This window comes from Anser brachyrhynchus (assembly GCF_964034855.1).
Source record: "Anser brachyrhynchus genome assembly, chromosome: 6".
Taxonomy (NCBI): Eukaryota; Metazoa; Chordata; class Aves; order Anseriformes; family Anatidae; genus Anser; species Anser brachyrhynchus.
In genome coordinates this window covers 20,573,991-20,599,680 of record NC_137700.1, presented here as the reverse complement: position 1 = coordinate 20,599,680, position 25,690 = coordinate 20,573,991, and the positions used below count along the sequence as shown (strand labels likewise).

The window sequence follows — 25,690 nt, the reverse complement described above, 5'->3', positions numbered from 1 at the left end:
TGCACATTTTGGAAGGTGTTAGCGATTTTGGGGCAGAATTCTTCTTGTCCTGCTTTGCTTTACGCTATCTTTCTGCCTGTGTGCTTGTTGTAGTTTTGTGTGAGTTGTGGGCACAGAAAGGTCCAGCTGTTATCTCTCAAGTAGAGAAGGTTGTGGCTGTAGTGTCCCATTTCCCCCTTCCACCCTGCCTGTCAGCGGATTGAACAAAGCTGTGATAAGCTGCTTGCAACCCAGATCCATCCCTGTGTGCGTTTGGAAGGAGAGAGAAACCCCTGCTTCTTTCTGGAAATCACGTTTGGTCATAACAGGCACCAAAACGCTGGACCTGGAGCCTTGAACCAAAGCTCTCCTCACCTTTTATTTTTGTTCTTCTGCGACTATAAATTCCTGCTCCGCTGTCTCAGCGGGTTGATGGTGCCCACCCTGCCAGGAGAGCAGAGCATAACATGGATGAGGGCATTTCTCCCACAAACTGCAGTGGGGAGAACACTTGGGCTGTAACTATTGCCCCCCTACGCCTCCCAGATCTAGAAGCCCTCATTCTGTTTTTCACAGCTGGTAGTAAGATGAATTAAAAAGCCTTTAGTTGCAACGGAGGGGGGTTCGTTTAACCTTGGGAGAAGAAGATTGTGAGACTGTTGACCTACATAAAGCGCTGCCAGGCTTTACAGCGGTTGTTCAAGGTCTGCTGTTCTTTTCTGGCAGGGCCCGGCGACTGTGCAGATGAACCGTGCGATGCCTTTGTGGTGGAAGAGACTGAGAAAGGTTTCCAGTGCAGAGTGGAGGTCCCCAGCCCGTTGTACAAGTGAGCCTATGTGTTTCTGGTTTCCTTGAGCCCCCTCTGGCTGGGGAAGCATTTCTGTGCGGAATATTTGGGGGGGGATCAGGGTAAGCGGCAGATCTCTGAAATGTATTCTGTTCTGTGGCCGTCCCGATTTTGGGAGGGGAGAATTGGCAATGCCTTTCTAGTGCAGTTGTGCTGCGCTTGGCTCCGAGCGTTTGCTGTGACAGAGACAGCAGGTGGTGCTTTCTGGCTGGCAGGAGAGTTTTTGAGCCTCTCTTCCCTTGAACATGAAAGCATCGGGGAGGCTGGAAGAAGGGGAGGAGGAACCGTGGTGAGCAGCCTGGCAGGGGGAGTTTGTGAAAGCCTTGGGAGAAAGCACGTGCCTGGAATCGACTATTGGCTCAAATCTGATGTTCACCGGGAAGCCTGGAGCGTTCAAGGCTTTATCCAGTTAGTTTTGACAGTTTTATGGGTTGAATAGTTTTACTATGGGGGACAAGGGGAAAACACAGGTGATAAATGTGCAGTGGCAGGATTTGCTGGGAACAGCTGTCACAGACCGACCTAAGCAAGCCAGCGTCTGCTGCCTGGGCACCTCCGATGGAGAGAGGCCCAGCCAGTGACTCTCTTCCACTTTTATGCCTCCAGGTACGTAATCGGGAAGAAAGGAGAAACCAAGAAGAGACTAGAAACAGAGACTCGAACCTCAATCAGCATTCCCAAGCCGGGAGTCGAAGGGGAAATCGGTGAGCCTAAAATCAGTGTTCTCTCATCGGCTCTTGCAGAGACACGATCTGAGGGGGGACAGGGAACAGGAGGTGCTTTCCTTCAGCTCCTGCACCTGGCGTGGCGCTGACCCACCTCATGGCCCTGGGGAAATCACCTCACTTCTGAGTTTTTTTCCCTGTCTATAAACCCTTATAAAGTAGTATAAGATTTTGGGGGAAGACTAAATCCTTTTTTAGCTCTCAGTGAAGTTGATTCTTAGACTTCAATGGCCAGCTTGTGAACCTGGGGCCCAAACATGTGGGTTTTTTTCTTTTTTTCTTTTAATTATTGCTATTCCCATTAACGAGGAGCTGTAACATACATCCAGAAAAAAAATGCTGCGTTGCGTATTTATGCACAAAATGAACTTCAGACTTCCCTTTAATGCAAGGAGTGTTTTGATGACGTTGCTGCCTTTCTGGTGCTGTCAGTTGATCCTCAGAGTGAGAGCAGGCTCTCCTGTACCGTATGTTCCTCCTCATCACTCCCGGTGACTTAACGAGAAAGGAGGCATTGCTTGTCAGGGCTGCCCTCTGCAGATTTCTGCCAAAGTGGGTATCCAGAGGGCCCCTTACACGCACTCCACGGATAACTGGTGCTGTGTAGGGTTACAATTTATGACAGGGCTCTGGGGATTAGGTGCCGGGGGATCCAGCTGTCACGCCGCGCCGGAATGTGGTAGCACTTCTCAGTAAGTGGGCCTTGACTTCTTCCTGAGAACTGTGAAGGACTTTCAGGAGGGCTGAGAGATGTTGAAAACGTGTAATAATAGGAAGCCAAGAAAATCTTGCTCCTTGCAGTTCGTTCCTCTCGAGCTCAAGTGTTCTCCGTTCGGGGCCTTGAAGTGCGTGCACCAACGATATAGGCCATCTTGATCTTTGATAGATTTCCTTTGTCGCTTTGGGTGAGAGACTGCCTTTCTGGAAACTTGAAATAATGCTCTAGAAATCTGAAGAGCCACTGAAGTGAGCGATTCTTTGCTATTGTCTTTTAGACACACAGAGCTGGCTTTCTTGAGAGCAGAGGGGTGCTTCTGATGGCATCATCCTGCCTTTGCAGAGGAAAGCACAGCCGTGTGAGGCGTTTTAAGTCGAGCAGGGAGTCTGGCAAGATTTCTCTGCGCGTGGCTGGGGGTTCTAATTCCTGTCACTTCTTCGGTGAGCCCTGGGATGACAGTAGAGAGGTGCTGTTGTGCAGGTTTTTCTAATTCTCCGTTGGCGACTCCAGGATGAAATATTCTTACCTCTGCAATGTCAATACTTTAAAGCACGTGGGTAAATCCAACACAAAATGCCTGTCCGTTTAACTGCTGTGTATTTTACGTGGGCAGGGGTGTCGGCAGTCTCCCTGCAGCTCCGTGATAGCCAGGCAGGTCCCGCTTTGTTCCCTTGCAGTGATTACGGGGCAGCAGCGCAGCGGCGTCATCTCGGCCCGGACGCGCATCGACGTTCTTCTGGACAGCTTCCGCAAGAAGCAGCCCTTCACGCACTTCCTCTCCTTCGCTCTCAACCAGCCCGCGGTCCAGGAGAAGTTCCTGCAGTTCAAGGAGGAAGTGCTGGAGAAATGCGCAAAGGTTAGCACCCGCGTGGGAACTGAAATCCAACGAAAGCCCTTCAGCAGTCTCATTTCTTGAAGCAGCTTTCTGGCATTTACCTGGGAGGCCTCACTCTTCGTTTACCTTTCCTAGCACTGTGTTTTTCGCGGGTCTTTTGCTGAAGTTGGTGGATCAGCTGTGAATTTATTGCGAAATCTGGAATGGGGAATGGCTTCCTTAGTTAACTGTTGGTAGAATATTTTGTCCTCCTTAGAGATTTTCCTAGGTGGGACGATATTCTCAGGTTCAGAAGAGGGTTGTTTCTTGTGGGGTTTTTGTTTTTAATAAGAAAGCCCCTAAATAACGTAGTGGACCTTTCTATATCTTATATGTTTCTGTGTAACTGCAGCACGAGGTAGGAATTCACAAGCTTGCTGCCGCTTCTGTTTCACTTTTCCTTGTGGTTACTGACAGCGAACGAGGACGGGTGTCACTGCGGGAGCTTGGCGAGAAACGACTCGGTAGCACGTGCCGCCCTGCAAGTCTCATCTCGTCTCTTCCTTGCCACAAGACGCCGTGCTGACAGTCCCGCCTACTCCCTGCAGACCTTGTGCCGAGAGTGGCGGGCAGTAGCTAGGCGTGGGGAAAGGAGGAGCAGAGTGAAGTGAGAGTAGCGCTCTCCCTGCCGTGTTTTCTGCTTCAGCTAGGCAAGGGGGATGAGACCCCCTTCGTGGCAGGTGGAGGTCAGGCTGTGTGTGTGTGGCGGGGTTCTGTGGGCTGATGGATTTACCGTCAGGCCCCCCACTTCTGCTCGTGTCTTCCAAAGGGGAACGCAAGCTTGCAAATAGCTCAAGAGCCTCACTGTCCTGGGTCTTCGTGCCTTGCGTGTGAATTACCTGATATCTGGGGAAGGTGCGCGTCTTGCCAAAGTTATCGTGGTCGCTTGCATGGCAATTGTCTCATCTCTCACAGCAGGCTTTGCAGTCCTGTCTTTCCTGGCAGCTCTGATTTAACTCCTCCTTCTCCCCCAGCTGCCTGTTTCCCTGACACTGCAGGAGCTGTCTGTCACCGAGGTTTCCACAGGATGTTAAACACAACTGATTCTGGCCGATAAGCCCGGGAGCTGGCCGCAAAAACCTTGGCTGGTGGCCGTGGTGGCCTGGCTCCCTCTGTTGGCTGCCAGTCCCAGTGCTTGTGGGGGGACACCACAGCCGTGGGGAGAGAGGGGGCTTTTTGGGGGGCTGCTAACTTCAGCGTGGGGCTCTGTCAGTGCCTGTTCGTGCCGTTGGTCCTGGGCTGAGACTGCTGCTTTCAGCCTGGTGTTTCTCTTGCCCCTTACTCCTTCTAAAGGGGCTTGTGGCTGTAGCAGTCCTTCTGCTTGATGCCCCCGACCATCCTGGACCCTGCTTATCCGATCTTCCTCCTCCAGCTGTCTGCCAGCAGGCCCTGGGGATCTCTTGTCCCTCCCTGCGGACAGCAAAACCATCTCTCTTGCTCACTCCAGGCTTCCAGGCTGTCTCCATGTCAGGCGAATCCTTTCAGTGTAACGTCTCCAAGAAGGAGCCTCTTTTACTCGTCTTTGCCCTCCTCCACGCCCTCGTCCCATGTCTTTATTCCTGCCCCACGCTGGCCTCACCTGGCCTCGCCCCTCTCCTTGCAGAGCGCTCGTTTTTCGTGCCTGCTGCTTTGGACACGTCTCCGCAGCCCTCTGTTGGCCCAGCCCCTGCTGATCTGACTTGTTCTCCAGCCCCCTCCCGATCTGTCCCTGTCGTGTTGTTTGTCTCCTGCTCACTTTTCAGGATCGCTTTGCATCACGCCACTGTCTGCCATCCACTCGGAAACGTTCCCATAAATTTGTCTCGGTGCTTTCCCCAGCGCCGTCAGCTGCATCCAGGAGGAGCTGCCTGGTAACACCTGCAGACCTCCGGCTGCCCCCGTGCCCCAAGCTGCTGCAGAAACCCACGTTTGGGCAGAGCAGTGCTGAGATGTCCATTTTCCCCCTCTTGCCAGACCTTCTGTCTCTCGTGCCAGGTTCGCCTAGCCTAGGAATACACGACGCTTTATTTTCCTCCCCTTCCTTCTCCTGGTGTTAGCAGAAGGGCCCGTGGACGTACTGCTGCCTGTTAGCTGAAGGAGTGCATGGCAGCGCCGCACGCCTCCCCATCACCCTGCAGCCGGTAATGCCACTTTAATGCCACTTCATCTCACAGCAGGGTCTGCTGGAAAGCACGTCGGTAATGAAAAACAGCAATTCAAAACTGTGCCTCGCAGAGCAAGAGGAGCTTGTGGGTTTGTCCAAAGCGACGGGATTTCTCCGGATACTTAGAGAAATCTGAATAGGTTTCGGTGATAGCAGTGAGCTTCTCTTCTTCTCGCAATTTGCTGGTGTAAAACGTTGCAGAATTAGGCAGCCTCCAGTCTTTGAATGGAGCTCTCCAAGGAGGGGAAAAGCCCAGGTGTGTGTGAGGATTTTTTCTGGCCGTTGAGCATTTGTGAGCCACTTTCTCTTCCCTCTCCGAAGCAGTTCCTATGACAACCATTCATTTATATTTTACAGCTTAGGGTTATGTTGGTGGGTATATGCTTTCTAACTTCATTTTCTATTTTGTCCTCGAGACCTGTTGTAAGGTGAGCCTTGTGCTGAGCACGGAACACTTCAGGTGTCGTTCACGCTACTCAATCGTCAGGGCGGTGAGACGGCGAAGCAGAGCTGAGGGGAGACTCCTTTGAGGCTACTTTAGAATAAATATAAGGGGAGGCTCACCTGGACGGGGTCCCTGCTGATGTGGGAGGTCCGGATGTGTGGGTGACCTTGGAGATCTGCTAGCACAGACATGTAGGTGTTGGAGTGAGGAGGACTGAGGCGTTTGTCTGAATATGCAGGTGGAAAAGGGAAGAAGCTTTGGTTATGCAGTCACATTGCCATGAAAAACCACGGCTGGGTCTTTCAGAGCTGTGCAGACACAGGGTTTGCAGTCTTAACCTTGTGCAGATGTAGAATGGAAGAGAAACGTGAGCGTGGCAATATGTGGCAACCTGTAAATATCCAACCTTGCTAACGAGACACTGGATCTCACAGAGGAAGGGACAGAAAATGGGGGGGGTTTCTCAGCCTGCAGCCCTTCGGTCGGTTCTGAGGGAAAGCTGTTTTTCTGGCTCGCTCCTTTGTTTGGGGATCGGGGTGGGAGAGGGCATACTGCTGGCAGGCACTATCATGCTATTAAGGAAAAAAAAATGAGAAAGCTGTCTGCAAATATTGGAAGCTCTTGAGACAGTCGAAAGGATGCAGCCAGGGAGGAAGAGCTGAGCTGCTCGATCCTTTGCCTTGTCACACAGAAGGCCATGTTTCGGTCGGTGCTTTCCCTGCTGTGGTGTCGGGGATTTGCAGGAACAATGTGCTTGGGATTTGCAAAGAGGTGAAGACTCCAAATAAAACCCTTTCCATGTTCCAGCTAGACGAAGAGAGCAAAGGTAGAAGTGGGAGGGAGATCTGAGGAAAGAGTATGTGGGGGGATTTTCTGAAGCCTAAATGAGTGGAAGTGAGTTGTTTTTCTGCGACGATGACATCGTGCATCCTTAGGGAACAGGGGTTTGAGCAGCACATTTTGGAGAGACAATAGGATCTGTTTGATGTGTTTGTACCTGCCAGCAAGTTCCTGCAAATACACAGCTTTCAGATTCCCCTGCCAAATACGGGGGATTCCCTGCTGCTCGGCTTCCCAGCTCTGGGGCTGGGAACCGGGGCTTTCATTAGGGCTGGAGGCCCACCTCCGCTCCTCGCTGCCACTTGTGCTGTGGGTGATGCCCACCTTCCGCGGCGCAGGGGAAGGAGCTGGTGCAAGAGGAGTTTGGCACCAAGAACAACTCAGGGAGCGTGGCTGAGGTGCTGGGATCCCTGTGCCCCCCTCCGATGTCTCACCTCTGCTCTTCTGGTTACCTTCCCTTGGGAGGGATTGCTGGAAGATGTCCCTAAGGCCCCAGACTGGATTGTGTGGATCGTCACAGCACTGACTGAATTGTGTCTCATAATCTGGGATTAGAATAAATGACTTCAAGCTTTTTTTTTGCATCTCCATGAGCAGCAAACCCAACCACGACACTGCTGAGACGCCTGCAGAAACGCCGCCTGCACCAGGGAGAGCTACCTCTGACGCAGCACCCATTTCGTGCGTGGGAGAAGTGGGATCTGCCGGCCTGCGGAAGAGTAGGGGTGTCAGCAGGGCGCTGAGGAGCTGTCTGAAATACCGGGGAGTAAGCCAGGAAGATTATCTGGGTCGTGGCCTGTTTGCTCTGCGCTGCTCTCAGCGCTTTGTCAGCTGTCAGCCCACACTCAGGTGCTTGGAAGCCGAGGGGCGCAGGCTGCTTGTGGGGCGGCTTGGTGTTTGCGGTACAGACTGGCATTCCCTGTCCCAGAAAACAAGGGCAAGGTTTTTGCTTTCTGACCTGCGCACGACTTTCTTGTTACTGTACAGTCCTCGTCGTCTGCGTGCGCTGCGGGAGGGATACCGGCTGGCTGGCTGCGGCACGGGTAGATCAAACTTTCTCCCAGTTTCTGTTCCCCAAGCCGTTGTTTTGTGGTGGGCCAAATATCCTCTGGCTACGGGTACCATTAAAAGAAGACGGATGGAGAGGAATCGTGTCCTGCACGTTAGCAGCAGCAGGAATTAAAGGAAATAAAAAGGCTCCGAGAGGTGAGGAGGAGTGAGATGGAGGCACCCCCCTTTCCTGTTCTCGTCGGGAGTCTGCTGCAGGCTGCTGCGTGGTGCTGAGGTCTGCAGCCCACGCCAGGATTTAGGGGCTCAGTCAGCAAGAAGACGATCAGCAGCAGGGGCAGGCAGGCACACGTTCTCTGTGGGCTGGGGAGCACCAAGCTTCGCCTGAAGAAACGCTGAGGTGTGAGGCATTGAGCTCTGAGGGGCTGAGGTACTGCAGTGTTTAAATGCCAGAAAGGTTTTATTTCAAACTCTGAAGCACAGGTAGAAACTTCAGAGCTGTTGTTCTCAGTCAGTGGAGTTTTTTTTTTGTTTTTCAGAGAAACGCTTCAGTGGCAGGGTAAGCGGTGCAGGCTTCTTCTGGAGTTAAAAGTGGAGGTTATTTAATGTGCTGATGGGAAATGGCCGCTAAGTGGAAATAATTGTTGTAATACGGGCGTGTTAACCATCCTCGAGGTATTTTTATAAATATCCTAGAACAAAAGAGTGTGTTCCTGAAGGCTGAGTGTAAGCACTGCTCCACCTGGGAACAGTTCTTCCCCAGCAACAACACGTAGCTCTTTTTTTAAAGGGAATTTAAACTTAATTCATCTCGGCAAACTATAGGGCACACGGGAACAAGAAAAATGTAATTATCAGGGCTGGTATGAGCTGTGCTGGTGGAGCGAGGTGCGCCCTGTGTTTAGGCAGGATTTAGAGACCACTTAGAGCTCGTCGCCGCGGCTGGCTCCAACTGTACTGCACAAAACCACATTTCTCTCCAGTTCCGTGTCTGCGCTGACTTGCGTTGAGTCCATTGCTGGTGGCAGCGGCTGCTGTGACGGCCGTGGAAGTCCCCCTGGGCTGGAGCCTGCCCTAACGAGCCCCGATTCAGGTTCCAGGCAGAGCACACGAGCAGTGCTGGGCTGTGCCTCGCGCACAGAGCCTGAGCAATCCAGCCCGGTCTCAGCTCCGAGTCGCCACCAGCTCGAGCCGCGACGCGGAGGTGCAAGGCTCGGTGCTGGCGGCTTGGTGCTCGTTCCCTGTCGTGTTTGTCCCCCCGGCAGAGGTGTGTGTCTGAGATGGGGTGAGGGTCTGTATCTGGTTGATTTGTAGGATCACGGGGTGAGCAGCAGCCTGTTCCAGAACCCTGCCAAGCTTCACCTGACTCTGGGGACGCTGGTGCTGCTGAACGAACAGGAGATCCGGAAGGCCTGTGACCTGCTGCAGCGCTGCAAGGAGGACTTTGTGGAGTAAGTGAGGCGGAGGGCTGTCACACCTAGGGCGTGCGTGGGGGGAAAGAGGCAAGCTGTCTTTAACGAGGAGCAGCGAGGAGGAGAGCAGCCCAACAGTGAGCCAGAAATTTAGAATTCTAAACTCCAGAAATTTACAAAAAAGCTGAACGTTTTGAGCAGGAGCGGCAGGAATCACCAAGCGTGCAACAACCAAAGAGCGCAACAACCAAGAGCATAACTCGTGGCTCAGCCCCAACCCTCAGCCTTCCCTGCAGACCCGCTCCAGTCCCTCCTTCTCCTCCCCTCAGTCCCCATTATTATTTTGTGTGAGCAGATCCTCGCTGCTGTCCCCTGCCTGCTGCAGAGGGAGGGGCGAGCTCCTTCACCTCGGCGTGTTGTCTGCAGCGGGCCCCGGCACGCCGCTTCCCTCCTGCCTCAGAGCAGATGCCGAGGTGTCCTTGACATGCATTTCTTGTGTGCAGGGAAGCCAGCGGGAGCCGTGTGAGTAATCGGGCTGAAATGCTCTGCGCGGCTCCAGCACCGGGGCTGTCTCACTGCCTGTTAACACCGAGCTGCAGATGTTGTGGCTCCAACTGGAAACGTGGCTGAAGGACGCTGTAATTACCTTATCTCTGCACGGCTTAGAAATCGGAGATGACCTAAGGGATTGGCTTATTTATTTATTTCTGCAAAGCCTTTGCACAGAGAGCGCTGATTCCTGATTTTTTTTCCTTTCTTTTCTACCTTAGAAGAATTAGCCACGCTGTGCCTGCTGATACCTGTGGGAATCAAGGCACAGCCAAGATTCTTACCTCCTCCCCTAAAGTGCAGGCTCTGTTTTTTCAGCTGTTGGACAGAACTGCAAGCACGTTTCCAAGGGCAGGGGCTGCCTGCAGTACTTAAACTGGCACCCTCCGTGTAGGTGGGCAGAACCGAGACAGAAAATTGTTACCCTCCACTTCCTTTGGCGGAGGGGGAATCGCCACTTGAACAGGTTATTTCCCCGGACACAGCCAAATAAATATACGCTTAAAATTAATTTAGGCTCCCTTCCACCCACACGAACCTTCATTAGCGTTTGTTTACTTCTGTAAACGCAAGCCATGCCGTGTGAAGGTAGATGTGCCCTTTTTGTCCCTTTTTAGGGTGTGTGGCCTCAGGTGCTTGTAGTCTCACGTGCACGACCGCACGCGTGCTGCTCTCCTCCCAGAAAACAAACTGGAGGAGGAAATCACGCTCCCCTGTCCCACCTGGGAGGTTTTACAGAGAACCCAATTGCTGGTCTCTTGGGCGGGCTGAGTGGAAGAGGGCAAGGTTAGAGCAAAGTCACGCTCGTGCTATTAACTCTTGTTTATTTCTCCTGCCTGTCTGGATGCTCCGCGAGACCTCGACGGTAAACGAGGCAGCGGCACTCGCTCGCAGGGAGCTCTCGCTGCGGCGCCTGCCTCCCCGCGATGCTCGGGTGGCGGAGGCAGGGAGGCGGCGTGTTTTTGGAAGCAGCTCGGCTGCACAGCGCGCTTGCAGGTGTGGGAGTGCATATCACATCGTGCACGGTTTTTGGGTTTCGCCTCCCCGCAAGAGTTGCTGGAGATGATTTTAAAGCGGCTCTGTTTACTTCCAGCGTTTGTAAGTGGATGTTGAAACGTACCTAGAGCTGCATTCTGCTCCGAGTGCTTGTGCCAGCGAAAATCAATGAACTGGAGGCTTTGTGTCACGATCGCTCTCTTCTCAGGGAAGGCAGGAGCCTCTCTGGAATGAGGAGTTCTGCCATTTGAACGCTGATGGGTTTTGTAGAAAGTAAATAGACATCTCTGCTTTGAGATGGCCTGTGAATACCGACAAGTTGTCTTACCATATGCCTAAAACAGTGAATGTATGAATTTAAATGTTTTTATGGTATTTCTTGAGCTGATGAGACAATAGCAGCTGTAGCTTTTTGAGCTCTTGAAATTAGGCAGCCTTCTTCTGTGGTTTTTGTTTTGTTATGTTTGTTTGTTTATTTCCCCACCCCAGTGCAAACAACATTAAATGAAAGGGAAAGAAAAGAGCACTGCAGTGGAGTTCACTGCCCCGTATGGTCTGTATGACATTTAAGCCCCACGTAACCTCAAAGTTGTGTTTGACAGGAGCAATAAATGTGATTTATCTCATTCCCTTAGTAAATATAGATATATATATATATATTAGTGTGTGTGTGAGGAGTACTACACATTGTATTTCCAAAGCAGGTGCGATGTCTTGCTCTTTAACACAAGGGACTTCTTCCATTCTAGCAAGATCACCGGAGGCAGACCCCTGGCAGTGGAGGTGGCCGGGGTGGAGTACATGAACGATGACCCTGCCATGACAGATGTCCTCTACGCAAAGGTCCACATGAAGGACGGCTCGGACAGGTGAGTCCCCCACGCTCCTTTCTTCCCGTCCTCAGCGTGCGGGCAGTGCCGGGGCAGCAGAAGCCGTGTGCCCGAGGGTCCCTGCCCTGTCTGAAGTCGGTGGGTGCTGCTGGCAGCCCCGGGGCCAGCAGCCAGGAAGATGAAGTCATTCTTGCTTCCCAAACCGGTTCAGGCAGTGATGTGTTTGCTCTTCAGGTCGGTCGCTGGTGGTGCGGCCGAGAGATGTTATTTGTTTCCGTAGCAGTCTGTCGGAGTGAATAATGGTGGCGTGGCGCAGGCGGTGAGCAGACAGCCGAGGAGATACTCCTGAGGTGACTTAGAAGGCAGGACAGCTTGGCCTCTGCTGCCTGGCTCCCAGCGCACAAACCGGGTTAATCTGGGCAGCCTGAGTTATTCTGCAGCATTTAATTATTCTCCAAACCCAGTTACGCCAGAAGGTCCCTAGAAAAGTGTGACTTGGTTACGGAGTTGTTTTTTTGTATCTCTATCTAGCCTGAAACACACGCCGGGTGTAAAATATCTGTATTCTGAGCTGCTGGGGAGGAATCTTGAAGCCTGGTTGGTGTCAGTGCGTGCTGGTGCCTTTAGCAGAAGGCTCCACGCTCCTTTCCAGGCGTGGTGGTGACTGGACAACCTTCCTCCAGCTCATTTTTGACAAGTGCATCACCAGCAGCAGCACCACCATCTTTTCTCTTAATGCTTTCTCAGCAGCTGGGGGAAATGTAAGGAAGCTTGTTACAAGCATCAGGAGCCTGTGAGCTGGGTGGGGAAGGGGGCAGAGGAGTAGCCAAAAGAGCTTTATCCTTCTCTTTTGGAGATATGGCCGTTTTTCTTCTGGCAGTGCTACCCTTTTGGTGTCTGACCCCCTTGCTAGAGGACAGCAGGAGCTAGCAGGGGAGGAGGGAGGCTGTCGGCAGGGACCTGCTCAGGGAAGAAGGGACGTGTTCTGGCAGCTCCTTTCCCCCAGGGAAAGAAGACGGGGGGGGGGGGGGGGGGGGGGGGGAGGAGGGCCCTGCTTAAGACCCCCTGGGGAAAACCACGCTTTGGAGGCTCTGCTGAAGTAAGAGATCGGAAGTGGGATAAAAAAACGGGTGGGAAAATGAAAGCGTAACAACTGCTGGGAGGCAGTAGGAATTGAAGTGGTCTTTTCCTCTTCTCAACTCTTCCGCTTTGAAGTCTGTCCTACCCTGAAAGAGGTGAGATAAAACAGACGGGGAGGGTGGAGAACCGGGACAATCATCAGCCAGGAGAGAGAAGAGAAATACAGGGAGAAACGAGGAAGAAGCACTCAGAAAGGTGAGACAGAGGCAGACGCTGGATAACCCAAATAGCCTTCGGTCAGTTTGTTGTAGAAAGCACTTGAAGTGTCAGAGCTGAGCTGTGGACCTCATTTCTCCTGGGTGTCCAAGTTCTGGACCATCTCTGAGGAGCTGTGCTTGCGAGTCTGCTTGCGCTTCTGAAAATAAGGCTGTGGCTGGAGAGAAGTCCTGCAGAGCCTAAGTAGGGCCCAAAGCGAGGCAGGGATGTCTGCCCACGTCTGGGGACAGCTGGCATGGTTAGGGACTGACGTTGCAGGCTGATAGGGAGGCAGAGCTGCTTTTCCCATTTTGGAGAAATGAAATCTTCAAATCCACCGTGCCTGGGAACTGGAAGCGACGAAGTCCCTGAGAAACAGCTCGCTGCTGAGGTAACATCTCCTCCCTCCTTCACGGAGGATGTTAGCTGGGGTTTTGGCCAAACCCAGGTCTTGTGCTTTGGGTGGCATCTGGAGGCTGCCAGACTTGTGTTCTGCAACACCTTTTTTGCTTATGCATTGGAACGGGCTCACAGAGAACCACGTGATTGTAAATTTTTTATCCCCAGCCCAGGCTGGTCCTGCCCTCACCTGTGAATTAATTCATCTCTCACAGCTGAAGGATTTGGCACTTCTCACCTAATATAGTTCTCGAACTGTTAGCAAGGGAAGCAAACATTTAGCTTTGCAGAGGGAAAAGAAGATACTTTTGTGCTGATGGAGAGCACCTAACATTTCTTCTGCTTCCTCTGAGACTGCAGCACAGGGTTGGATGAACGGTGATAAAAGAGAAGGGATGAGCGGAAATCCCTTCAGAAAACTCCACTTTGTTTTCTGCTCTGCTAGACAGATCGCTGCCAAACAGCTCCACGCACCTCTAGCCTGCTCAAACCCGCTGGGTTTTGCTCAGGGAAGTGGGCAAAGCAGGCTGAAAGCAATTCCTCAGCTGCAGGGCTGATACAGGGGGAGAGTGGCAGCCACGTGGTTTGCCGTGCTGGCTCCGGCTCTGCTGCAGCCCGTGAGAGCTGCGTGCCTTCCTATCTCATGCGAGGCGTCCTGCTAGCTCTGCGTAGCTCCTGGCGCGGCTGAGGGGTGGAGTTCCTTCCTGATCTCTGGGTGATCCTGATCGGCTTAAGCTGTAAAGCAGGAGATGTGATTTGCCCGACTTAGTTTGCATAACTGCAGACAGCATTAGAGGTTGGCAAGCCCTTCTGCACATGTAATGGCTCGGACTGAGAGAGAGATCATGCTCTGATGCCTCCCACATGGCAAATAATTTCCGTTATAATTCATTCTAATTTGTTTTATTTCCTTGATTAACTTTATAATGTAATAAAGCACCATTTTCACTTGAGCTATTCTCTGCTAATTTGTTTTAGGATTGTCCGTAATGGTATTCATTTAATCTTTGTCATTGCTAATTTTAAAAACCAGTGATGTAAAGCCAGAAAGCAGCACAAAACCATGGCAGTCGGGCGTTTGAGAGCCCAGGGACTGTCACGTGGCTGCTGGCAGCCCACGAGGGGCCGTGCAGGAGGCGGCAGCCCCGGGCTCTGCCTCCCCACTAAGTCCAGCCAGTGGCAGCAAGTCCCCTGGTTCTGCTTGCTCAGGAGTTTGGAGGTCGGAGCGTTCACCAGGGTGCCTTGTCTGGGTTTGCACCTTCTGTCACCACGGTCTGGGCTCTTCCAGAAGTGGAGCTTGGCTATCTGGGGCAGACAGGGTCCGAGCTCCAGCCTGGTGCTCTGCACAGGTCCCAGTCCCTGCACCGAGAGCTCCCCCGGGGCCCGAGCAGCCCCAGGGCTCCGTCAGTGTCAGCGCGTGCAAGGAGAGTCCGCTGTGTTCAAGGGAGATGTGTCCTCCACGTTCCAATCACATCACAAACAGCCAGGACTTTGTGCAGGAGAACTGAGTCCCGGTGGCTCTGTTAGCTCCCCCTGCTCCCTTTTCCTGAGTGCATGCAGAGGCTTCGTTTCACGCTGGCAGAGAAGCAAAAAGCTGCCAACACAGGAGCTTCTCCTTCCTTTACGTTGCTCTGTTCTCTTTCTTTTTGCCTTCCCAGGTTGCAGGTGATCGCTGATCAACTGGTGGAGCGGTTTGTGGCCTCCGGCCTGATGCTTAAAGAGTGGGATAGGGTGAAACTGCACGCCACGGTCATGAACACGCTCTTCAGGAAAGATCCAGGTGGTGGGTATCCTGCTTCTTTGCTGGTAAATGCATTTCACGTAGTGCTGCTGCACAGGGAATGCTTTGGTCAGTAACTGTTGGCTTTTACACTTTTCATGTTTTAATTGTTTATGAATGTTGTGATTTTTTCTCCCCTTAATCTCAGACCTGAGATTTTTGGGGGGGGGGGGGGGTTGCCAAATAAAACTTGAGACAAAATGAAAAAACAGTCAGCTGGAGAAGGCAGGCATGCTTTGAGTGCTTTCTGGATCTTTTCAAAGATCCTTTGTCTTAGCTTCCAGATCGCTACTGCCCAGTAGCGCTCACAAGCTCTGGACCAGAAAGGAATGCGTTTAAGTACCTTGTGAGGTCTTGGGCTCTCTGAGCCCCAGCATTAAGCTGAAATTCAGTAACAACTTGATGTGCTCTGCTGACCTTTAAACAAGATGAAAACGCGCTTCTTTTTGGTCAAGTTAAAGATCGCCTGCCCGTTTAGGAACCTGATTCCCATGTCTTTCTCATTAAATCAGATTCAGACGAGGCTGAATACAAGCTGCTGCTGAGCAGCGAGTGTCTGGCGTCTCTGCCAAAAGGTTGTCTGCTCGAGCAGCCTGCAGCACGGCTCGTATCAGCGCTTTATTCAGCAGCACTGCCTTCGGGGAGGGGCAGCCTGCTACAGCCCTCTTCTCATGTGCAGACACGCACATGCTCCGGCACTGCTGGGCAGCTCGCAAGCCTTAACAGCATTGCAGGAGAGCTTTTCCTGGCTTTCTCTGGCATGCTGAGCTTTGTGCAGCGTTGAGCGTTCTCCAGTTACTGCCTCGGAGGCTCTGCATGGACAGCGATAAGAGCAGGGAGTTTGTGTTAGAGCCTTCTGCGCAGACTTTGGGGCTGGCTGCTGCCGAGGTCAGATAAGCGTGCTCTGCCAGCAGAAACCCTAAAAAGACAGATTATTTGAGCCCCGAAAACCAGTGAGAACCTATGCCCAAAGTGCTGATGCTGCTTTCTGCTGGGGGAGGCACAGGGGCAGTAAGTAGCGGCTGGTCTATATGCTGAGCAACCCCGCGAGGCGTGCGAGGCATGCAGACACGGCGGGGAGAGCGCTCCCAGGCAGCCACACAAGTTGCTTTATATTCAGCCCAGGATTTGAATAGCGTATTAGGTGTGAGTGGGACTTCAGCCTTAATGCTGGAGATGAAAAAGAAATATTGAATATATTCGCAGAGGGAGGCAGAGGTCCTTCGCAAAGAACAGATCATGTACTCGGGGATTATATAAAAATCCAGGCATCCTCTGGGGAGACGGATCTGAGACGCCGGCATTTGGCAGGCCCAGATTGCTGCTCCTGATGTCTCTGTGTGCAGCTGCCTGCCCACCCTGCAGGAGCGTGCGCCCCACACCTACGTGGTGCCCCGGGGTGCTCCCAGAGCTGGAGGCAGAGGTGTGTGTGGGTGCTGCTGGGTTCAGCCACCAGCCCTACAGAATCACCCCACAGGAGCTAAGATTTAGGGTTTTCCTCCAGGTAACGCAGGTGTCCCTGACAGTGGCACCAATTCCTGCCTTATTCAGCCTTGTTCTCCTTAAAATCAAAGTGTTTTCCACGAAGAACCGGGCAAGGAGGGCTTATTAGCTGGCAGCTGACTTTGGGGAGGAGAAGAGTGGGGGGTGAAGTACAGCACACACAGTTCTCCCATCTGAGGCTCATTCTGGTGGTGGCTTTTCCCTTCACAGCTGAAGAGCGCAACGACACCACGGCTGGTAAATCATCCTTCAAGGAACGGGAGTCGTTTAATGGCCGAAATATCCTCAAGGTCAGTATGAAACAAGGAGGGAAATGGAGCCAGCTGTGGATATTGTCCAGCCAAAAGAGGCTGAAACACCTCTTTGAGGCTGCTTTTGTCTTAGGCTTATGGGATCTCCCGGGGGGGTTGATCTGTTTAGAAAATAAACAATCTAGATCACTCATAATTGGGAGCATTACAGCATTTAACAGAAGCGTTCTCAAAGCTGGTGAGGCTCAGATCAGGAGTGTGTAGCACGAATGCTAAGTGGGTGTTCATGTTGTCGTTTACTCCGCTCGTGTTTTACCCTGGAGACTCGGGCTCGTGTCGATTTGCAGCCCACCAGAAAGGAGCACTTAGTTGCTCTTGTTCTACTCGCTCGTATTTATGCTGCTAAAACCGACTGCCATTTCGAATACTCTTTTTTTTTTTTTAAATCTCCTATTGATTTGCTTGGAGAGGAGCACGCCGCAGCCTGGGCTGAGCCTGCAGGCAGCCTCTGCTGCTCTTCCAGATGGCAGCGTCAGGCTGATGCTGCGGTGCTTGGCCCCTGCAAGTATCCAGAGAGAAAAGGCAAGCCCAGAGAAGCAAAAATGGAAAGCAGCACTGGCTTGCAGGCAAATCTGCATCTCTGTTGGGTGAGGGGATTTGTTGCAGGTGGCTGTGATAAGAGGGAGATGGGACAAGGCATGAAATTTGGGGACCACTAGGTGTCCTGGCCACAAACTGGCAGCAACATCAGAGAGGCTGGTTGGGGGACGGACAGCTCGGGAGGAGTTTGGGGCATCAGGGGACAGAAAAGGTCTGTTTTATTTGTGCTTGCAGTTCTCCTGCGTAATGCACGAGGCGCTGGATGGAGACGTGAAGGCAGGGAGTGGGGCTGATTGATTTCCCCTGCGCAGAGGACAAGCAGAGGGACAGAACTGGGTTAAGCTCTCATTGTCTGTGCGAGCGCAGTGTCATGACTCAGCATCATGCTGCGCGCCCGGGGCGAGACTGCAGCACTGCACGCTGAAGCAGGGAAGCCACGGACGCGGTCCCTGGGTTTTAATGTGACCTGTGAGGTTCGGTTAGCTCCTAGTGCCCCAAAACTGGCTCCAGAAAGGGAAGGTGGCACACGTTGGAAGCCCCAAGCACCCGCAGGGACTCAGCTTTCGAGGTGTGTGTCCACATTTCGCTTTGTCCCTCCCGTCCTTTCCCTGGTGCGTGTTAAATTTGTCCTCGGACTCGAGAGGGACGTAAAACCCAGCCGTCCTCCGTCCTTAACACTCCTCGTCCAAAAACCTTTACGACTTGGAAGGCATTAACGATGCTCCCTCTGCTGGCCACGCCACTTATGGATCGCGCTGCGGGCTGGGGGCTCTGGGGGCTCCGTGGTCCCGCGGCGCGTGGTGCTCAGCAGCGGAGAAATGCAGCTGCCTCTCCTCGGATGGCTGTCCCTTATGCTTCTGAAACAGGAGCCGAGGCATTCTGAAAACTCCTAATTGATTCTGTACCGAGGTAGCCAGAGGAGCTGCTGGCTGTTTGGACGGCTGGTAATTGCTTCAGAGCGTGTCTTGCTGCGAGGAATGCCATCCTTCTCCCCCACCTCCACCGCGTCTCCTACCTAACCTGCTCGCTTCGTGTTTCCCCTCGGCCTCCCACGTGCCTGCAGCAGAACGCCCATTGGCATTAATTAATTACGTGAGTCATAAATAGCTCCAGGCTGCTTACCAGCGGAGCCCAGCCACCGAAGCAGCGTTCGAGCATGACCTTGCAGGGATGCGCCGGCTCCCTCCCAGCCCCCTCGTACCCACAGCATTTATCCTCCGGTCGGGGAGGTCGCCCTCCCGCAGAGCGGCTTCGTTAGCTCCTGCCACAGGATCTAAGCGGCCGGCTGCTGCGTGTGCGTGTGCAGATGCACCGGCAGCACATGTTTGCTGGTAGCGTGCCTGCGTTACCCCAGGCTCCAGCTGGTATTTTGCTTTCAGCAGCCCTAATCGGAATTTTATTTAATAATCCTTTGTTCTACCCGTGCCGCGGAGTTAAACATCCACTCCTATTTGTGCTAATAACTGGCTGTGCGGGCCGGTGCCTTCCCACACTGCTCAGAAAATAGATCCTGTAGGACGAGTTGCGTTGGGGAGTCAAAATTGCTTCTGTCTTGAAGAACATCCGTGAAGAAGGCTGCTCGATCTAGCTGGTGCAGAAAGCCCAAGGGAAGCGCACGAGTGATCTGTGCCTCCCGTGGAAGCGCCAGACGCTCTGCCTTCGTGCTTGCCTCGTCCCGAGGAATGGGGGATGCTTTATGAACCGCTTCAACGCAGCAGTACCTATTTCTTTTAGGGTGGCCAGCTGCTGGGCTCTTCTGAGCATCCCAGTCACGTCCCAAACTCTCGCTCCGCTCGGGAGCAAAGCAAAACATCCCCTGGCGAGCAGAGAGAGGGGGCAGCTCCTTCCCCGTGCGAGGAAGATCGGGCTTGGCAGCCCCTCCGCGTTGCTTCCTCCTCCTCCTCTGTCCCCAAGGGTGGCTGCGTGCCCGGCGCCGCAGCTGGCCGAGCGGCACAGCCCTGGCACCAAGGCGGCTGGGGCAGCTGCGTGCATCTCCGGAGACGAGGCTTGGCCGCCTCCGGGCTTTTATTTATTATTTACTCGCTTGCTTTTATTTATTTCCCTTTGCGAAAATGCTAAGGCTGTGGCAAATAAATAAAAATGGAAAGAAACGTGGAGGCGCAGCCCGGCCAAAATTTTCCATTATGCTTCAGAAGGAAGGGAAGGCTTACGGTGGGAAGAAAAACATCCAAACCCTCACTGGGTTTGAATGATTCTTAACTCGAGGTCTGAGGAGTCTGAGGGCAGCCTTTGCCCTGTTCCAACAAGAGGTAAGCGAGTTTTGAGTAAGGAAAGAGACTCAAAATACCCTAAACCCAACAAGCGGTTAAAGAAAGTAACACCTGCCCCTGTGCAGAGCCACCCTTGCCAATTCCCCTTGCAGATGAGGAGCGCTGACTGTGTTCTGAAGCCCCTGCTACCTCTTCTGTGCAGCGTTTGTTAGTGAATTTAAGCAGACAGAGTCTCCTCCCATTGTATTTTTAAGCAGAGATGAAATCAAAGGGCCGAAGATCCCACGCTGGGTGAGATCAAGACTGCCCAGTTATCCTCAGCGAGGTGCTAAAAGCATATATCCAACGCAGGGCTGAGAACTGGAGCAAGCACACACCCGGAGGTGGCTGTTTGGAAAGTTTGGAGTTAAAAATACCAAACAGAAATCCACCGGGGTGAGAACAGACCGAGTAAGAGACCGTGGTGCAGCCTCGCTGTATCAGGAATGAGGCAGTGCTTTCCTCGCCGAGGTTTCCCAGAAGAACCAAAAGCAGAAACGAAAGGCAGCCGTGCACGGATCCTCACCGTGACCTTCGAGTACAGGAGAGCAGCTTCTCTTTGTGGAGGTGCTCAGCACCTCTGTCCGCAGGCGCTGGGAGTGCTGGAAGAGGGAGGGCTCGCCGGGAGGGTGGGGAAGCTCCTGGCTCCCCTCGCCCCGTCCTCACGGCGCTGTGGAGCTGGGCTGGGGGTGCCTCCGCTTCCCACCCCCGAGCTCCCCCGAGATCGCCGCCAGCTGAGGCAGCATCACCTTTTTGATCTTAAAGGACATTTATTTTTCTCTCCCTGAAGCTGGCAGGGGTTGAATTACGGCGGCTCCTTAATAGAGATGGAGACCCAGCACATTTAGTGCAGGGGAAAAAAAAGAAAGAAAGAACACATTGATTAGTAAAAGTAGGCAGTTCATCCCAAAGGTGCCCTGACCCTTCTGCCAGATAATTTCCCGGGTCTGTCTGAATTAATTTACTGGCTCCGTGGCCCGGCTCCTCCTCTCGGTGGCTTTGTGAGCAGAACCGGGAGGTCACATTGATGGAGCTCCTCGTCCCGGCGTTCCCGCACGCCTCGCGAGCCTCCTGGCATCACTGCAGCAAAGCCAAAGCCCGGCTCTTAAAAACTGTTGCTGCGTGTGCTATAATGGGGAGTGCGAGGAGCCGTGGGGACAAGGCTTCTGTGGAGAAATGCAGCGGTTGATCATTAATTTCCTTAAAGAAGTTGTACTGTAAATCCCTCGTGTTTGGGGCTGGGAAGTTAGCGGAGCCTTTAATGCGCTAGCGTGTGGGCTTTTTTCATTTTATTCTTGTCTGAAAGATGTGCAAGGATCCAGTAACCTCCAAATGTCCCACTTGTATTTGTTTCTTAGTTTGCAGAATGCCTTTCACCATAGCAACTAGGGTTTGATTTCCTCAAGCGCATGAATTTTCATGGATTTTGCAGCGGGGAGGGGAAAGGACCCAAAGCCCTGAGCTGAAGCAAAGGTTCTGCAGCACGCCAGGAGCATCGCTACGCTGTGCCCCGAGGAGGAGACCCTGGAGGGGGAAAGATGAACAAAAGGCCTGCATCCGGCCCCAGGCAGCTTTACCTGGAGGAAGGCAGGCCTGGAAGGTGAATCGCCAGTGACCTCTGTGGGTCCTTTCTGAGCTGGTCACCGTGTGATTGCTGCGTAAAGGATATGCACAACACCCGCGGGGTGGCATTTGCTTACCTACCCGAGGCTTTGTGGCATTTAGGTGGCATTTGCTCTGTCTGGGGAAAATCAAAGCGCAGAAAAGAAACCTCCCATCACACACGCCTAGGATCGTTCTCCCTGAACTGTGGACGTGCTTCTCGCTCTGAAATTAGCTGTGCTTCTTCAGAGAGAATTTGTTTAGGCTGTGACTGCTGTCCAAGGGACGGCACGGGTGATTTAATCGGGAGGGCTGCTCCCGTGTCACAGAGGAGACGCTGCTGACTTGCATCCCATCCTGGGCTCGTGCTAACCCAAGGTGCTCGCTTGTCTGCAATCCCGGGTCTCGGTGGTTCGCTGCAGAGCATGAGAATGTAAATGACTCGAGGCCACAAGCTGAATGCAAATGATAAAGGAGTTAGTGCTGTGGCTGTAGCGCCGATCAGCTGCGCTCCCAAAAGATGGGCTGCGGGGGTTTTTATGACCAGCACGTCTCCCTCCTGAAGGCTGGACGATTTATTCTCTGTAAGGGAAAAGAGGTGAAAGGGCCTCTGCTGCCACCTCTTAAAACCTGCAACAGGCTGAAAGCCAAAGCCAGGGGAAGGATTAGGCTCTGTGCCGGGGATGGAGAGACCCTCCAGAGCCAGCTGCACTCTCGCAGAACAAAACCAGCGATCTGCTCGCCCCCCGTGGCAGTGCTCTGCCCGTCCCAGCCCTCCTGCCCACCCTCTCCTCACGGCTCTGCGCCATGTCTTCGCCCCGTAACACCCGTCCACTAGCTGAGGAATCGGGGTGCTTGGCCAGCGGCCCTTTAAAAAGCTGTGGCAAGGAAGCGCTCCCTGATTTTGCCAGGATTAGTGCCTGCCCACCTGCCTTTTCCACCCGCCGCCTTGTGCATTACTGCTGGCGAGCTTCCAGGCGTAATTAAACCTCTGGCAGCTAATCGTTGGCATAGCGGTGTCCGGAGTGAATAATACAGGAATCAGATATTTCTCTTTTGGCACCAAACTGCTTCAGAAAAGATGTTTTGAAAGTGAAAATAGAACGGGAAAGAATCCATTAATTGAACAAACTTCCCAGCTCTCGACGTGTTGCCCAGTTGGGTTTCATCTCCCGGGGGCCAGCAGGGCGTTTGGTTTGGGGCTGTCTGTTGTAGTCTGGGGTAGCTTTGGTTCGGGTTGCAGACAGGAAGGGTTTTGATGCATTTCTCAGGACAGGGGAGAAAGAGCAGCAGCCTCCTGGAGACCTCTGGGGCGGTCAGCAGAGAGGCTTTTAGCATAAATCCATGCAGCCAGACCGGCCGTGCCGACCCTGGGGGTTGTCTCCTTGCTTTGCTTTGCTTTTAAACCCCTCTGTGTCTTCTCCCACCAGGAGCTTCCCCTCTCCCGGTCCCGTTTGCCGGTTCCAGCTCCGTAACACGGCAGCGTGCAGAAGGCTTGGCGCCTTCCCCGCCGTCGCTGGCGTGGGCACTGCAGTTGTGCTGTAGCCCAGCGCGTTTGGGAGGGCGATTGTTCTCTGCTCATCTGCAGCGCCCCTCATCCCGCGTTACACAACCCTCTGTTTATTCCAGTGTGCCATCCCTCGTGAGATGGAGAAGTCTCGCACGGCCACGGGGCTGCTTGGCCTCTCTAAGCGGTCCTGCTGCCCATATTCCCCCACGGCCGCTTGCATCCGTGTCTGGCAGGGCTCAGGATGGTTCGTTTTTGGCTGACTGCTGTGGACAACGTAAGGCTTTAAAACTGATCAATAATCCTGACGGTAGCGGCAGAATCCAGGCCAGGCAGTGCACAGTTCTGATCTCCTGCTCTGACTTCGATAAGGATGTTGTGGTTTGTGTGTACCTTTACCTCCCTCGGCTTCGTTTTCATTTGCGGTATTAAAAAATCCCCAGCCCCCGCCCTCTTATTTATTCCTCAGGCAGCGAGGACGTAAATCCCTCGGTGTCTCTGGATTTACAGAATCACAGCGCCGTTGCTGAGCCTCGCGTCCCGCTCCAGCCAAGTGACGCAGCTCCTCGGCAGCCCAAAGTGGTGGGGATTTTCCTCCCCACTGCCTTCCTCCGGGCTGCTCCCTCTGTTTCCGTGCCTCCTCCTCCTCCTCCTCCTCCTCTGCAGCCTTTTTGGGGGAGGCGAGCCCTGGCACCATGAGACAGGGACCAGGTGCCTTGGGTTCACCAGCCTGTGCGTGAATTGTGACAACCTCCATTTATCTCCTTTTCCAGGGGGAAAGGGAAAAAAAAAAGGCAGAAATGCTCATCCAGGAGGCATCTCATCGGCCTCCTCCGAAACCAGAGCGTTTCCGTGGTGGGAGATATAAATATCTATCTCGGCTCTGCTTGGCTTCTCCCCAGGATAAATAGAAGTGGAAGTCAAAAGCAGAGGCTCAGCCCTTGGAAATCTCTTCCCAAGCTCCCGGGGGACGAATGTGGGATGGCTGCTTGTCGGGAAGGCGCTGGAGGCTCCGAGGATGACGTTCAAGGGCCTCTTTCCCGATTGCCCAAGGTGGATCTTGGGCTGATCCTCACGCACGGTGTCCGGTTGCCTAAGGGAGCAGAGAAGCATGAGCGAGAAGCTGGCTCGAAACGAGAGCAGAGGGAAAAAAAAAAAAAAAGGCTGTGGCTGTCCTTTAAATCTTGGAGCATGTTTACTCTCAGAAAGTACAGCTACATTACCAAAAATCAATAGTCCTAGCAGTGTTCTCACCGGGAAACACACACACGCTTGGACACATGAGAGGTGGTGGATTTGAAAAAAAAGAAGAAGCCAAGGGACTGCAAAGTGCTCCGAGGGCTCTGCTTCGCTCTCAGCAGCGTGCAAATGGAGAGGCCGTGACCCGGGCGGTGCCGTCGGGGACTCGGTGCTGGCCTTTCCCAGCCGACGTGCCGGAGGCGAGGGGAGCAGGGGGAAGGTTTGTCTCCCTGGCTGACCGCGGGGAAGCCGTCTTTCTTTCTCAGCCCTGCACAGAGGAGAAGAGAGGGGAGACCAGCCTCCTCCCTACCATCTCTTATTAATGAGGCATTTTATCCCAAGTCCTCTAACAAGAAGCACGCAGGCTTTTGGGAACGTAATTAATCTTTAATTGTATAAATCTTTAATCGTATCAAATGGAGTTTGCATGGTGGCAGTCGTGGCTCCTCTTTTCCTCCGCTCCCTGGTGGAGATGCTCCCCTGGAATAACTTCGTTCCAGCAGCCACCCCTCCTGGGCCACGGCTGAACCCTCCGGCACCGAGAAACCCGCGTCCTCCAGGTGCTTGTGCTCTGGGTTTGTGATCAGTAGGTAGGAATTGATGCACCGCTGGCACCAGGGGCCATAATTTAATTAATGTGTTGGCTTTTGCTAGCCATTAGTGTTTGTAGCCCTCACCTTAAACGATTTGGAAATTATCCTCTCCGCTCCTAGGGAGACAAAAGCTATTCCTGAGGCAGGACGGATGCTCCCAGCTAGAGCCATTTCCTGAGTCTTACTGGAAGCGGAAGAGCACTTCACGTCGATGCCTTTCCAGTAATGCTGCTGAACTTCCCTGTGAGAAACTCAGATGCCATTTTTCTGCTTGGCCCCGTAGATGGGATTATCAGCAGAGGCACGCCATCGGGCCTGAGCACCGGCTCGCTTTCCTTAATTTGCGCTCAAGCCCCTGCCGAACAAAGGAGGATTTGTTGAGCAGAGGGGGTCAGTGCTGGCATGGAGCGATCCTTCCCCCTCCAGCCTGCTACTTTGAATTAGGGCTGAGCCGTCACCCTAAGCCGCTCGTCTCGTGGCCTGGATCGGGGGAAAAACCATCCCGGCCTCGCTCTGCGACCGCGGCGTGCCCCAGGTTGGCGGCCTTTGGGACGGTGAACAGGCGAACCGGGCTCGCCGCGGGGAAGGGCTGAGCAGCTGCTGCTCAAAAAGAGGAGTTCGTTTCGTACGTCGATCGCGTTAAAGGCTAAATGCAGTCCCTAGGGGTGGAAACCTTTAAGAGCAGTTTTGTTAAAGGTAAGTCTGCGAGTAGGGGCTTTCTGCAGGAGCAGCTCGTGGAAGCGGTCGGTGGAGCAGCTGCAGGCTGCGTTTCTCTCAGAGCTACCGAAACATTTTTTCTCCTCTCCTACAGCTCTTCGAGCACTTTTACTTCGGCGAGGTGCAGCTGGACGCGGTTCGGCTCTCCCAGAGGTTCTCCACAGACGCCTCCGGCTACTACGCGACGTCGGGGCAGCTGAACTTCTGCTGAACGGGAGTGTGACCGCCGCTGTGGGCCCGCTCTGCGCACCAACAACGGTACGGTTTTATAGGACGAGGATTTTGGACAGGAACCCAGGAACTCCAGATGAGTTTGTTTTCCAAGAAAACAGCTGGAAAAACTGGCTTTGGGGGGCACCACCCTGCTTTAGCGTGGCTGTGTTTCAGAGGAGGAAGCCTGTGCTTTACATAAGCATGCACAATCCAGGAGAGCTCCCCGGAGCGCGGTATCGAGGTCAGGCGCTGCATGGATCTACAGCAGCGTGCCTGTGTGATGTTGATCTCCAAATAGATTAATTCCCTTCAAAA

The 25,690-nt window shown here is 53.3% G+C and overlaps 1 protein-coding gene across 3 annotated transcripts in view; it reads left to right on the top strand.

The window, feature by feature from the left end:
* The window catches only part of ASCC1 (activating signal cointegrator 1 complex subunit 1), a 27,338-nt gene extending 1,648 nt beyond the window's left edge, over positions 1 to 25,690 (top strand). Inside the window, exons 3-11 of one of the 3 annotated variants that reach the window (XR_013953138.1) lie at positions 706 to 805; positions 1,433 to 1,530; positions 2,947 to 3,125; positions 8,894 to 9,030; positions 11,286 to 11,405; positions 14,759 to 14,883; positions 16,594 to 16,673; positions 17,469 to 17,802; positions 18,969 to 23,890. Coding sequence is in view for 2 of the 3 variants with exons in the window: in XM_080598376.1 (XP_080454502.1) it covers positions 706 to 805; positions 1,433 to 1,530; positions 2,947 to 3,125; positions 8,894 to 9,030; positions 11,286 to 11,405; positions 14,759 to 14,883; positions 16,594 to 16,673; positions 25,257 to 25,373 (956 nt within the window). In the remaining variant the exon portion in view is untranslated. Of the gene's footprint in view, positions 1 to 705; positions 806 to 1,432; positions 1,531 to 2,946; positions 3,126 to 8,893; positions 9,031 to 11,285; positions 11,406 to 14,758; positions 14,884 to 16,593; positions 16,674 to 17,468; positions 23,891 to 25,256 lie in introns of those variants that run through there. The other 2 variants (XM_080598376.1, XM_080598377.1) reach the window with 2 other exon arrangements.